This window comes from Myzus persicae, unplaced genomic scaffold, assembly GCF_001856785.1.
Source record: "Myzus persicae strain clone G006 unplaced genomic scaffold, MPER_G0061.0, whole genome shotgun sequence".
Classification (NCBI taxonomy): Eukaryota; Metazoa; Arthropoda; class Insecta; order Hemiptera; family Aphididae; genus Myzus; species Myzus persicae.
The window spans coordinates 85,486-101,078 of NW_019104013.1; the positions used below are offsets into that span (position 1 = coordinate 85,486).

The 15,593-nt window shown below is 28.4% G+C and overlaps 2 protein-coding genes and 1 long non-coding RNA gene across 3 annotated transcripts; 1 reads left to right on the forward strand and 2 right to left on the reverse strand.

Moving 5' to 3' along the window:
- The first annotated feature begins 1,565 nt into the window (after positions 1–1,565).
- LOC111037592 lies at positions 1,566–12,672 on the forward strand. Its single transcript, XR_002604893.1, has 2 exons — positions 1,566–1,678; positions 12,395–12,672. It is a non-coding gene; the product is annotated as an uncharacterized LOC111037592 (long non-coding RNA).
- Positions 3,214–8,405, reverse strand: LOC111037586 (cytochrome P450 4C1-like). The gene is made up of 12 exons (XM_022320244.1): positions 7,955–8,405; positions 7,772–7,881; positions 7,340–7,430; positions 7,018–7,206; positions 6,880–6,952; positions 6,542–6,668; positions 5,206–5,287; positions 4,923–5,029; positions 4,771–4,839; positions 4,452–4,620; positions 4,204–4,389; positions 3,214–4,112 (listed from the first exon to the last, which is right to left on the reverse strand). Exons 1-12 carry the CDS (start codon positions 8,118–8,120, stop codon positions 3,934–3,936), a joined length of 1,548 nt encoding a protein of 515 aa, XP_022175936.1. The 5' UTR covers positions 8,121–8,405; the 3' UTR covers positions 3,214–3,933.
- Positions 12,532–13,733, reverse strand: LOC111037590 (cuticle protein 7-like). The gene is made up of 2 exons (XM_022320247.1): positions 13,597–13,733; positions 12,532–13,072 (listed from the first exon to the last, which is right to left on the reverse strand). The coding sequence occupies exons 1-2, from the start codon at positions 13,606–13,608 to the stop codon at positions 12,677–12,679; spliced, it is 408 nt and encodes a 135-aa protein (XP_022175939.1). The 5' UTR covers positions 13,609–13,733; the 3' UTR covers positions 12,532–12,676.
- Positions 13,734–15,593: the final 1,860 nt, after the last annotated feature.

Consider the following 15,593-nt stretch of genomic DNA (forward strand, 5'->3'; position numbering starts at 1 on the left):
ATATGCATATTATTTTTCTTAATATTTCATTTTAATGTTATAAGTTAAAACTTAAAACTAATATCTAAGAGTAACTCAGTCTAATGTAGTTAAGGAGTTATGTGTAATAACAAAAGTGTAACTTGATTTTTTGTCTTGTTTTTTATTTCTTTACCCCGAATGTAGGTACCTGTGTCCTGGTATCCATATAAAGGAATTGTTTTTGTTTTGTTCGTTGATTGAATTTTTCATTTTCACTTCAATTTCACTGGCATTAAATCAATTGCATAAGCTTGATAGTGTGCTTAGCGAGTAAGTGAGGATATTGATCGTCTTGGTTTAATTTATACTTAACTGCTGTTTATTGCAGTACTTTCAAAAATGGAAACATTCATATAGTGGTCATTCATTTTTTTTAAGCTATTGCTGTGATTTTTGTTTTGACAGCAATGCCAAATCCCATGTAGGGTTTTGGCTTTTGATGCGTCGGTGTATATTTCTGTATAGTTATTGTATTTTTCTTTGTTTTCATTAAATTTGGTTTGGTTTGTTTGTTGGTTGATTTTTTTAGAGTACAATTTTTATTATGTCGTTTAGGTTAATTTTTTAATTTTTATTGCTAATTAAATTATGTGTTTGGTTTTATTTGATACTGTATCTATTAGTGTAGCTCAAACAGCGAATGTTAGGCATGTGTGTATTCTCTGAATGTGAAGTAGGGTCTCGCCGGATATAGTATACATGTTTTCAAATGGGCTTGATTAAAATGCAACTATTGTCATACGTAATAAGCATGAGCTGTATACGTGTACTAATATTTCTATTGCTGATTTTGTTGTTGTTTATAATAGCGATGAGTAATATAATTTTGTAAAATAATCGATTTGTATATTTTTTATTCAATTTTGAAAATTAATTATCATTGCCATAAGGTCGTAAAGTATCGCGAGCTGCTTTAGATCACGATTTATTTGTTTATGAGACTATAATATAAATAATATACTTACCTATTCGTCAAAATAAAGAAATTTTGTTTATTTTGAATTCAAAATTCATAAAAATGTTATTTCTTGGATTTAATATTCAAATACAAGATTCCTAATCATTTTATCAAAAACTATTCCAAACAAAAAAAAAAATTCAAATCAGATATTTTAATTTTGTGTATGTTTAAGTATAAGTACATGTTTGTACCGCAACAATATTGATATAGAGAATAGCTGGTCACACACACATCATCACATTTTTAATTATTTATTTTTGTTTCATTGTTTTTGTGTATTAATTATGTGATTGTGAATTATTATATAATATGTAGATTAAACGTTATCGCACGCCGCCGCGCCGTCCACGCGAATATTATTTAACACGGCCAAGGTGTCAATTTTCCATTTGGTCGTGCCAGTGACCAGGCTCGAGTATAATATACACCTAGGCATATATATGAAATTTGTAATCTTTTATTATTGTGAGCCATAAGGGCATTATTATTATATTGGTCCAGTTATCAATACTCATTGTATTTTTGCCGTGCGCGAATCGCCGGTTAAATTATTATTTATTATATCGTAGGAGCTAATCGCCTGAGTTTTTTTATATATCATTTGGTAAATTATTATATTATTGTTTGTGTGTGTTATTATTATTCGTATTATAGCATAGGTACAGGACCAGCTGGCCAGTCTGCGCTCCACAAACTGTGAGTTTTTTTTTATTATTTTATTAGTTATTTATTATACATTTGAATCTGTTGAGTCATAAGGACCGCAGATATTTTCTTATTATTATAGTATCGTGTGTCAGAAGGGCCACGTATGCTTTTTGTATTTTACACTTATCTTATATAAGCTAACAGCTCAATAGCTACTATTTATTGTAATTTATTCCAGTTGGCCATAAAGGCTGCGTATTAATATTATAATCAATTATAATATTTCATATTTTCCTTTGTTGGGCCAGAAGGGCTAATTTATATTTTAATATTATACTGTTATAGCCATAAGGGCTTTGATTTATTTATTATATTATATTTTATACATTTGTGTTGCTGTGATTTTTTATATTTGTGTCATTATTATTGTGTATTATACAGCAACAGCAACTCATTACCAAAAACCGTGTTACCATTTTATTATTATTGTTTTATTGTACACACACCCACATATATAAACACATTTGTACTCAAAAACACACTTTTCGCACAACACGCATTACGTAGTTCTACAGTATTTGCCCGGCAACCCCGACCACTACTGTTTGAACTACTACATCACTACACACCCAGCTATCTCCATATTATTTCTCCACCCTAGGTGTAAGTGGTGCTCAAAAGCATTGGCGTTCGGGCACGCGTAATATTTTTTATGCTCCCGGCCCGTTCAGTACATGTAATTACAACCTTTAAAAAAATGTCGACTGTCCTCCTTTCCCTTGAAACAGTCTGATTAATTATTAAAGTCTTGTCAGTTTTTTGTTTGTTTAATTAATGGAAATGAAGGTAGCTCTAAATTTATCGTCATTAACAGCTATTAATTTTGTTAAGTTATTGTCATTCAATTGTAACTGTTCATATAATATGTTATTAGAGTTATAATTTTAAGTTTCAATAGACCCAATTTTATTAACCTTACAATTCATGATTTTTTTTTCATGGCAATATTTTTTTAGACGTTTTTTAGGGTTTAAATAACATGGGAAAAATGAAAATAAAAATTATGAACTTAAACTGATGAATTATAAGATCATAAAGTTGGTTGTTGTTCAGGAATGACATCATGCATTTACACTTAACTGTTTTTATTTCATTATTTTATAAAAAATATGATTATTTTTAATGCATCGTGTATTTAAATAAATATCTTAAAAATTCAATAAAATAATTATGTTCAAAATGATAAAAATAACACAAATCAATTTAAAATAGGTCAAAGGTCAATTTAAAAAAAATACCTATTATAATCTATCAAATGATGTTAAACATTAAAAAATCTTTTTGTGATGTATGATATATTTAAAAAAACATTTTTTTCCTTTACCAACAGACAAAAGCAAATTTGTATTGATACAACATTTTGCCGTGTTTTCTTAAAGAATATTTTGTGAAGTTGTGTTTGAGTTGCCTTTAAAATTATTTAAATAATATGTTTTATTTACTATAGTTTATAGATAATCATAATTTAATAATTTAAAGTTATTTTTTGAGGTTTTTAAGTTAAGATAAATATTAGACACATATTGTAAGTATACATAAATATAATGAATCTAAATTAAAAGTATGATTTTTTTACAAAAAGCTATACAAAATTATTGGCGGACCAAGAGTTCAAATATTTCCTTTAGTGAATATTATGTTTCATTGTTGGCACAGATTAATATAGGTACACTGATACAAATTAGACTATTATTTACACAATAAGAAATGGGAAATACTAATTAATCTTAAATTTAACAAACGTTACAATGTTAGTTACATTGTTAGTATTTTTTTTCAATTTGGAATTAATTTTAACACATTTAAAAAAATGGTCGATATCCGAATATGGCCCTCGAGCCGTGCTTTGTCACCACTGACCTAAAGAATCTAACTTTAACTTTTTTAGTGAATGGGTTTTTTTATATCATATCTAACTCCTAAGAACGAATATAATTCATAATCAATGAACAATATAATATTTCTTTGATATTGAATGTTTTAATTTTAACTTGATTGGAATAATTTAAATAAAAACGTATTTAAGTTATCACAGTGGTGAAGAAAACTTCTGGAGCTCTGAGCAGTAAACAAATTACGTTTATTAAACAACTGAGTATGTAACCTCCACTTGGCAGTTTATTCTTGTCAACACCATATACTGTATTCAAAAATACACATAATACATTAATTTTAACATTTAAAAAATTCATGAATCGGATTAATCATTAATCAATTGTGCATTATCCTAGTGAATTCTGATTTCACTCATATGTCGGTCTTTTGACTCGTGGTCGAATCGTAACAGGGTAACCATTAGCACTTCTCATCAATAAACCTAATTTTAACCTAATATCTGTATGTTTGATATCTGTATGTACGCTAAAATTTCGCAAGAACGTAGACACGCCGACTTTTAACGATATCATAGCATATTTGGTTCCTGTGGTTTGAATTGAAATATAATATAGTATTACAGTATACATATTGTAATTGTTCATTAATATTTATTATTTCACAAAATATAACTTTACCTATGCAACCTCTTGGACCACCACTAAAAGGTATGAAGCTATATCTATGACGTTTAGCGACATTTTCTGGGCTGAATCTTTCAGGGTCAAAAGTCCAAGGATTCGGGTACAAATCAGGATTATAATGTGTGCCTATTACGCTTATAACACATGTTGTTCCTTTAGGCAATACGTAATCACTTGAAACTAAATAACAGTTAATTTGATTTTATCGTATGCATTTGTAGTACATTTTTAAATTCACTCACATATTTGAAGATCTTCTTCAGTTGATCTGAGTAACACTGGCCCAACAGGGTATAACCGAAGGGTTTCTTTTATCACTTTTTCTAAGTACACAAGTCTAGTAGTGTCTTCAATAGTTATTGTTCGGTCACCTTCACCAAATATATGGTAAATTTCGTCATATACCTTATCCTAAAATATAAACTAAATCAACCAACAAAATAATTTGTTTTACTTATTTAACATTGGTATATACTATAAACATTTAATATTTAATAGATATCACAACGACTTATATCTGTATATTTTAGTTATATTTTAGGTGTATTGTATTATATTTACTTGGATATCTTGTTCTATAGCTAACATCAAAAGACAGAAACAGATTGTGATAGCACTGGTTTCACTGCCCTGTAATTACATTTACACATTTTATTCAAAACATTTTTCATACGAAAATTATAACATTTACAAAAGATAAACGATATATTTACCCCTGACAATATGGTAACAACGTGATCTCTAATATCAGATTCTGAAAAATGTTCACCATCATTGTTCAGTTCAAGCAATGTATCCAAAAATAGTTTTGATTGGTTTTCTAAAAATTAATACATGTTATTTAGAATTTGTTAGTTTTATATTTTTTTTTTATTTCTTTTGGTTTTACTGCTATTTATGTAGGGTAATATATATAATAATTGATAACTAGTGTTAAAAACCTGGATTTTTATTTACACAATCATTATTTAAGTCCACGTTTCCAAAATAACTCACCGTTTTTACCGTCGGTAACGTTTATTTTAGCATTAATTTCTTTTTTTTTCTGGTCAAATTCGCTTTTCTTCTCTTTGATTACCTAAAAATGACGAATTCACGTATGTATACATTATAACAAGCCATTTAGTGATCGTCAAACAACTTGTCGCATATAATACGTCACCGTCCGGATTGAGTTTAGGAAAAAAAAGCAAGTGAATAAAAAGCAAAGGAAAAAAAGCAAGTGAAAAACAGCAAGTGAAAAAAAGCATATGGAAAAAAGCAAATTGAAAAAAAGCGAGTGAAAAAAAAGCATATTGGAAAAAAAAGTGAAAACCAATTATTATTATTATAGGTATAAATTATTACAAATAGTTTGTTAAAAAAAAATCAAATAAAAATAATTCATTAATTAAATATATTATGTATATTATAATGTTATAATAAGTCATAAGTGTAGGTATTACATATTAAGTGCATCAACATGATAGTGCTATCTAAATCTATCTCTAATCTAATTTTTTTAATCAGTGTTCAAATAGAGGGATGATTATAGTTATCGAGTTTAGAAAATCGATGATTAAATCCTTCTGTTTGATTATTAGTACGCTCTGCATTTTTAATAGTTGTTTCGTGTACATTTTACGTAACAGGTGGGAAGATTGGCGGGATATTTCGAAATTTAGTTTTTTTACCTGGCCGTGAAATTCCAATTGGTCTATTTATTCCCGAAATATGAGTTTGATCAAAATATAGTATGCTATAGCATAGGTTATAATCCTAAAATTAATACATTAGTAGTAATTTTTGTTATTATGTAAAATGTATACCTATAATAATAAATAATAATAATTTGTTTTCGCTTTTTTTCCATTATGCTTTTTTTCATTCGCTTTTTTTCAATTTGCTTTTTTTTCCATATGCTTTTTTTTCATTTACTTTATTTCCTAACCCCGTCCGGATTAGCAGGACCCACTAGAGCATTGTTCGTAATATTATGTTTCGTTATTAAGTAAGTGTATTGACTATTAATCTTAATAAATTGTTTTATTAATGATGTTCATAAGTGTGTGTATATGTGTAATTTAAGCCGATTGTATAGACCTTTATTTCTGCCCATTTTATGGATTTGTTTATGTTTATGTTGACTTGACCTAGAACAATATACCTACATCTAGATTCTAGAGTCTGGGGTATTGTCCACAATGCCTGGGCATTTATTCACAATAACAAATCTTCTACTACGCAAGTAAAATAATAATAAATTATTACATACATACATTAGATCCATACCATCTGATTATTGGATATTGTGTAGTGTTTTTTTAAAAATCTTTAAGTCTAAACGACATACTTGTTTTGGAAATGTTTGCACTTTTTCAAAGACTCTTTGCTGTCCAGTGAGTTTTACATACATTGAAAAAACAAATTCTGGATGTAACCATGGCTTGTAAATTCGCATCGCGTCTAAATCTGTTGCTCTAAAAGTACATTGACGTGGTTGATAATTACGAATTTAAGGCACTAAATGATAGATGTAAATAAAATTTTGAGTATGGAAATTTAGAAAAAAATGTTGTTGATTTGCAGACGAAATCGTACTGAATGGTTATAACTTATAATGTTTTATAATAAACACAATGTATTATGTTATACTATTTAAGTCTTTATGACTGTTTTGTTTCATATTACGTTATTACTGCTTCGGCAAATTCACATTCACTTTTGTTCGATTGAGTGTCAAGATTGTAACCCATAGTAATTTCTAGAAATAATAAAGAAACTAGATAATTATCTCAAATATTAAAGATTAAAATATTGTTTACTTACCGCAAATAGTATCAAGTGCGGCTGGTGCAATATAGTCCCAGATATCGAACGCTTGTGTTTTATTTAATTGTTTCGTGACGTTCCTTACAAGGATTTTGTTTTTCTCGACAAATACTGGGAAAACTTGTGCCAAAAGTTTACCACTAAACAAAGGCGATATGATTCGACGATGTTTCCGCCATTTGTCAACTATAATTGTTTTAAATTATTTTGAATTATAATCAAAAATATAGTAGATAAAACGTAAATTTGTATTCACAAAAATTATTTTATTTTTACCTTTTACAAATATAAATAGTTTAAACTTTTGTACATAACTTACCTGGTGCAGAAAATAAGCCTTCACCAACAATGTTCTTGAAAAAAACGTACATACTGCCTTTCTGAAGCGCTTTTGAACTATTTAAGACAATCTAAAAAATGTATGGTTACGATTTATAGACCAATATATTGTCATTTTTTAAAGTTATTAATTTTATATTTCGTTGATACTTTTGTTGGTACTAAGGAGAAGTATTTTTAAAGTTTAAAATTGATTTTCATACATGTTAATGCTAATAGTTATTATAACACCTAATCTATCTGCATGTGTTTTATATGTATATCATAATATAGTTAAAAAATAAAATTTAATTATGTCAAACTTCATTATAATTATCAATCTGATTATCATTATACATTTTCAATCATAATTAATTTTTTTCAATATCAAATCTCAGTAAGTATACCTTAATTGCTTTTAAAATGAAATTACTTGTAGGTCTTCTGGTTTAACAATGACTACTCCAAAATATGGTCCAATCCAAAGTCTATATGGCTCGAGATTATAATCTTTCACATATCCAATTACTGTGCTCATGATCTCTAAAAAATATTACAAAAATATACATCGAGGTAACATTATATTTTTTTAAGAATAAAATATTATTTTTTTTACGTTCTGTTGTTGATCCAATAAACTGATATCCTACTCCAATGATCGGGTAAGAAGTAGGCCCCGGCATAATAGCTGCCAATTTTTCAAATGGCCTCTTTTGCCATTTTGAGTAACACCACATCGCCACAAAAATGACAACAATTATGTAAAAAATTATTTCAAACATTTTAAATTGAAATTCGACGGTCTAACTGACTGTTGTGAATTACGCTTCTATTAAAAAATAAAAACGTATAACCAAATATTATGCTATCTTTGTCAATATTAGTGTTAATATTATTTCGAATTAAAAACAATACAATAAATATTATTTTACACGATTATTTACTTTAACTTAACATTGCAGATATAGTATTATTTGTTTAATAATAAATTATCTATTGATAGCTACTACTTTTTTGCTTATAGCATGTATCCTCACGGAAACCGAATAAAACAAAAGTAATGAAAGGTTCTTGTTCGATGACATATGCCCTACCTATACGTTGATTTGCATATTATCAGATTATGTAGTAATGAAATACAAATGATTATAATTTCATTTTTTTAAATGTAAATTAACTTATAAATAACCCAGATAAAGCCATGTCTGCGTAATCTGCTGCCGGAAATTCTTGAAATGTACGTAAATTGCATCCTGGGTCATTTTAAAACATATAATATTAGTTTGAAAAGTCAGGTTACAAAATATAGAAAAAATATGGACAATTATACATAATAATAAATTGTATACAAGAAAAAATGAAAGAATTGAGAGCAAAAAAAAAAAACTTTGGGTTGACTTCGTGATTGAATTATACATTAACCTACCTATATTATTTTTCAGTTGAATATTAGTTACATTTTAATAATATATTTTTAACTATAGACATCATAAACCTCATAAACATCAAAACAATATTATTTTACATATGGTTTGACGTCTTAACAAAAAAGAAAAACTTATGAATAGGATTATTAATTTAATAAAGATCATAATATTATACTTTATGTTAAAATAACTGGTGAATAATTATATATTAAATAATAATAAATAAACAGTAAATTATACATTGTAAATACTATTAAGCACTTTTCATAAAATAATTTATTATGAGCGTCTTACAGTTGTAACTGAATCATAGATAATAAGTTTTAAATAGAAGTGAGTACTTATATTTTGGTTAAAGCTAGAATGCGGAGTTGCAAGTTCTGAAATCTCTTTTGCAAAAACAATAAAAGTACAGTCTGTTATTACGTATACATGCTAGCTTTGGTTAATTGTAATTTAAGTAATTATATCTTATATTCTTATAACGCATCATGTATGTGCATAATTACCATCTAAAATAATGCTTTGTCAGTGATTTTTTAAAGACCTAATTTATTCTTCGATCGAATTATGACTTATGAACTCATTCCTATTCTATTCTCTGTGGTCAGAACAAAATTAGCACCCACGGTTCGCGCATGAATCTAATATTAATGTGTTCTTATATTATGCACTAAGTAACTAAAATTTGTTATGGATGCATGATGTGCTCATTTTGGGGTGGGATGGAAAAGACTTGTAGAGCCTTAGCCCCTTAAAAAATGTGTATGCTAATAAAAGCATTAAATCCTTCATTCGTTTTCTAATCTACATATTTCAGTAAATGTCGTTTGAAGAAATTATTTTTAAAAAATAAATATGTATTTTATACTCACAATTTTTTATAATTATTTAAAGTTCAAATATTGACAAAATGCGTTAAAATGACGAAAATTTTCAAATTATTTTGAGATAGAAATTCATAAAAATTGTTCTTTTTAAATCTAACTGACATACCGTCTTCGCTCATACTGAATTTGAAAATCGATGCATTATTTTAAATACTTATCGTGTACATAGACACAAAAAAAACTAAAAAATCAATACATTTAATCGCTCCACTCAGAATCTAAAAATACTATAACCTATGGGATATGAATAATAATAATTGTCAATAAAGTGGAGTATTATTACTAACAGAAAAATAAATTAAAATTCATCATTATTTGTTCTATTGTACTATGGTTTTAGATGATTGGACACGTTGTGGGGATGAGCGATTTTTATTGAAGGATATTGACTTTTTTTCCTAATATGCTTTGTATTAAATTTTAACGGTTTCTAACTGAAAAACATTTTTCATTGACATTTATAAAAATTAACTACAAAAACAAGTTTAAAATAGCTATAAATAGTTCAAAAAATATTAAAATACTAGTAGTAGAAAAATATAGACATTTTCTGAAAATTTCAAGTATCCATTGCGTTATTCGTTTTTGATTAATAATAAAATTAAAAAATCCTTCGATGAAAATTCGCTAATTTATGGCATAATTATTCAAATGGAGGGACAGAGTGGCCGAGTAGACTAAGGCGTCGTCGGTTGCAACTTGCACCATCGCCGGTTTGAACCTCGGTCGCGGGTGGCACTTTTCTCCGGACAGAAATCTGTGGGGAGGGGGGCCTCCATCCCCCAACCGCGCGTGGCAGAAACCTACGGGTGAATAATCAAAATTCTGCCAAACACAAACACAGGTGTTACAACCTACCGTTCGTCCCGCCTACAAACCAACAAACCTACAAACCTTCAAAATCAGCTAATGGCCATAGCTACAGGGCTTAAAATCAATAAAAAAAAAAATTTATTCAAATTCTCTCAAAAAACTTGACCTACCGGTAAACTTTTTTTTTTGTTCAAGATATTAAAACCAACCAGGAACTATATATTACATTTTCAATGCTTGGATGTAAATATAGAACCTTTTTTTACTTTTATGATTTATGAATAGTGGGACTTAATTACATAAAATTAAGTTTTTTTGAGTGTGAACATTTTTTATTGATAATAATTAAATAAAACAAGTACAAATCTAAGTCAATCTTATCAATATCTGAAGAAAAGAGTCAAAATATTATGAAAATGTTATGATATGTATAGAAAATTATAATACAAACATTCAGTGTAAATTTCATGTTGACTATGATTATTTTTTTAAGAGCAGTTAAATCAAAAAACCAAAATACGTTTTGTCAAAACTCAAAAGTTGTATTACAGTTATTCCTTTATTTTATTTTCACCAATTTTTTGAAAACTAGTAATTAGGTACTATGAATTTTCAATCTTGACCTCTGGATGCTCCAATTATATTCATTTCCTAACCAGAATAGTTTCTGAAGTTGACTAAGTGAAAAACAAACACATACCATTGTCAGATCAATATATTCATCGCTCTGCTCAGAATCCCAAAGTTATTGACAATTTCAAATACATTTTTTTTAACAACATACATCTTTTAACTATTATTCATCTCGCATGTGTGTGTAAAAATAATACGTGGGTTCCATTGAAGATAATTATAGTTTATATTTTTATAATAAATGGTAGTTGTTTGGGGGGCTGTCGTATTTGTAGCATGCATATTAGCATTGTTCTGACAATACATCTCGCTGGCAATTGATTCACAGTATTTTCATTTTTGTGATCTTTCCACCGAGAGGCGCCTGAACAGTTCTCGCCTTGATCAGTGTCGTTTTTGAGTAGGTCCCCAGCAGTTTTAGGTTAGGAATGTACGATTTCGGATTAAGATAGGAGTAACGTCTATTACTTCGTTACTTTTCTTATCGCGGTAGACTATAATAGGTCAGCCGGCGAACAGTCGTCACCGCTATCCCCGAGCTCATTTTTGCGAAACCACGCCTGCAGTGCCTGGTGTTAAACGAAAGGGCATTTTTATCAGTCAATAATTGGCGGCCTAAATGTTAAAACGTTACAGACAAATAACAAATGAAGGAGTTTAAGATATGTTTATAATATTAGACAAAACATTTGAATTGAATTACACTCACATCTACCTTTACTTCAATAACAGTTTTTACATTAATTAATGGTATTCTTTATTACGATTAATGATTAAGGTTATGAGTATGAATTAATATTCCACAAGCAATTTTCACTTTGAAATGTTTAAATGAAATATTGAGAAATATATTTTGTTGATTTCGTGTTTTTGGTATGTTTTATAAAATCATCACTAGATAGTCAGGCTGATTTCATGCCCGATCAGTGATTATCAATATATAAAGGAGATATATTATATAAGGTAGATAATTATTATGTTATTAACTATATAAATATATAATGTAAGATGTAAACAACATTTCTATAGAATTGTCCACTTAATATTTAACTAAGCAGAGGTGTTAACTATACTTCCTTCTATAGTTTAAATTAAAGTTTCATTTTTTCATTGAAATTAAATATTTCAAACATGCAAATAATGAAATATTTCAAAAAAAAAAATTTATGAAATTTTAGAACCCTAATAAATTACGATAAAGTACAGTTGTGCATGGATGTGCAGGCGCATATACACATAAACTACACCACTTAGCAACTATTTAATGAAACAATTCTATAATACGTTTTGCAGGTTGATTCTTTTGAGTTAAATATATTCTGCCAATGGCCAAATCACATCTATCAATTCAATATCTTAATGGGGCTATTTTTGGGCATAATGTGTGATAAGGTTGTCATGCGTGGACAAAAAAAATACTGCAACGTGTCTTATAATAACAATGGTGAATGTTTTATTCAATAAAAAAAATATACACGACATGCATAATACAGCAAATAATTCGTACCATATGGCCAGCTGTTTGGCAATACATTTTCCTGTGTAATCGGCGTCCTCATCTTTTTTTTTTTAATTTCAGTAATACTTGTCGTACGACGAATGTTCGTACGGATGAAGTAACTCGTGATGTTGATGGTAGTTCTCGGTGTCTGCAGAGTGCCCGCCATGGTAATGGGGTGCGTCGATCTTCTTGACAACGGCGTTGAAACCGTGTTCGTGGTCAGCGGTATACTCGACCACTCGGGTAGAACCGTCGGGCTCCACGAGACGGTACGATCCTTTGACGTTACCGTGACCGTCGCTCACCTCGTGCTGGCTCTTGATGTCGTGCGTGTGCAGATCTTTTACACCGTACTCGAAATGGTATGGTTCAGGTGCGTGATCGTAATGATGGTCGGCCACGTAACTCTTGTGCGCAATGGGTGGATAAGCAAAGGCCAAGTGCCCGACCAAAGTGGCAAACATAATCAACTGGAATGTTCAACGTTAAGTTTGTATTGAGTTGATAATATAACATGTATACTTGTGCATTATTGTGTGATAATAAAATATAATGTTTGTAAAACTAATTCGTTCTGTTACTTATACACATCGTCTGTCTAAATAATCAGCGGAATATCCTATGTAATTTAAACGACATTAGAACGTGTAATTTAAGTCAATGGCATTTTTCTAAGTGCGGTAAAAATAACTTTATTTAAGGTATCATTCAATTTAAAACACTTAATGATAAGTATAAGATATAATAATTATACGTTAAATTATAGTTACTATTGTTTGAAAATTGTAAATGTTAGCATATTATTATTAGGTTAGGCTAGTTTATTATAGTATTTATTAAATATTATTTTATGGATACCATAATATATGATTATAAAAAAAAAATATTTTATATACATTAAAGGTACCTAGGTAGTGTAAAACAATGTAAAAATAAAAATGATAATTGCACTTGTTAAAAATTAGTAAATAATAAGTATTGAATGTATTCTTACCTTTGTAGCCATTTTGAATATGTTTTAGACTAAAAATATGTATACACTTTGACAAAATGTGATGTTTGAAAATAAATTTGTTTTCACCAAAAAAACAACGAGTACACTGATGATTATTGAACTATGTTCTAGGTATTTATACTGTAGAAAAGTAGAAGTCCCTACTATATAATTAGATTTTCAACCTAGATGGCAATTAAATAAGAAATGGATCGAGTTACATCAACTCATTAAAAAAAAAAAAAATAATTATACACGAAATACCCATCTTCATATTTATTAGTGTAAATATTATTACATAATTAATTATATTTCTAATAAAAAAATGTTACGAAAAGTGAGTGCATACACAATATATGTATTACAATATCATCGGTATATGTTATGTTTAATGAGTTATGGTATACTTATGTATATTGTATAGTATAATAATAAGTGCACACCATAATATGTTGTTATTATCGTGGAGTTAAAATAATGTTTGCCAAATTTAAATATAATATTTCATAATGCTTTTGTAATCTATATATATATATAATGGAACCAAAAATGTATAACAATCATCAATTGAGAACGGCTGGACGATTTGTCTCAAATTTTTTTTTAATTGTTCGTAATTTCCAGGAGAAAGTTTATACGAAAAAATATTTTGGAACAATTTTTTTGGTGATTTATTTTTTGAGTTCCGGAATGTTTTTTTGAATTGAAAAAGCTACAGCAAGCTTTAGCTTATAAAATTGTCCATATGACAAAACTAATCGTTAAACTGCAGGCCATCGCAAAAAAAAAAAATGGATGAACATGGAGAAATATGTCGTATAATATTGAATATTAGGTATTAATATTATGTTTCACTATATAAAGTAAAGTTTAAATTTTGTAAAGTGATAATTTTCGTATCATTTTTATTCCCTTCGATTTTATTTAAAGTCGTAAATACCCTCTCTTTACATAAAACATAATGGTCGATAGTAGAGATAACATTTAGGTTTTATCTGTATGAAATATGATTATTCGATTATTACGACTCCATTTTCCATTTTCCGTTGTTGGCGTTACCAGAAAAACTGCGTGAGTACAATTTTATTTTATTTTATTTTACTAATCTAACAAGACATAATCCTGGATGGTTTAGATTCACAATTGGACCCGATAGGTCCGACCCGGAGAGTTGCTCAAACAGAGATTTTAAGATTTACGAAGAAAATATTTGTTTGTATACGGTTGCTAATGGTTATAAGAGAAATGGTTTTTTTTTTGTTTATTGGTTGCTTGCAATGGTTCATCGGGCAGATCAGGTATAAGTATGTATACAATTGAATTTTCGCACATTGCCTGCCAAAGTGGCTGAGTTGCACTTATAGCCGCTCATCAGCGTGTCCGCAATCAAAATAAACATAAAACATATTATTTCAATAATACACAACAGGTAGGCATAATATACTGCTCGCATTATCACCATCAAGTCTCATATAGAGTTGGCATTCATTGTACCTACTTAATTTATTATTTTATTCATGCTAAATAATTGTTTTTTATTTTTTTAAATAATATACACAATAATTATTCTAGTATGATTGGAGTATTGTTTTGATCAGCCTTTGGTGTTCGTAGCAATATTGTATTGTTGGTTGCCACAAAAAAAGAACGTAATATGAAAAAAAATTATAGGGATCCGTTCTTATATTTGTAAAATATGATACTTAAATATGCAGAATAATATTAATAGCTCACTAAATTATTGACCTTTTCCAAGTTCAGACCGCAGATAATAGATATGTTTGAAAAAACAGAAGAATATATTCACCGCTCAAAAGTAACAAATAACTACAATATCGAAGTATTTTTTTCTACTACAAAACATGTACACATACAAGAAAAAAAAACTCACGTCCTTATTAAATAAATATATTCATTCCGTTCCGCCCTGCAGTTTCTAAAATACTACAAGACGTATTAGTTATTTAAGTTATTAGTTATTATTTTATTATTATTCT

Coding starts and splice junctions, on each gene's coding strand:
- LOC111037586 (XM_022320244.1), bottom strand. CDS start 8,120: ATGTTTGAAATAATTTTTTACATAATTGTTGTCATTTTTGTGGCGATG. Junction 7,431..7,771: donor TTAAACCAGAAGACCTACAA/GTAATTTCATTT, acceptor TACATTTTTTAG/ATTGTCTTAAATAGTTCAAA. Junction 7,207..7,339: donor AGGCTTATTTTCTGCACCAG/GTAAGTTATGTA, acceptor AAACAATTATAG/TTGACAAATGGCGGAAACAT.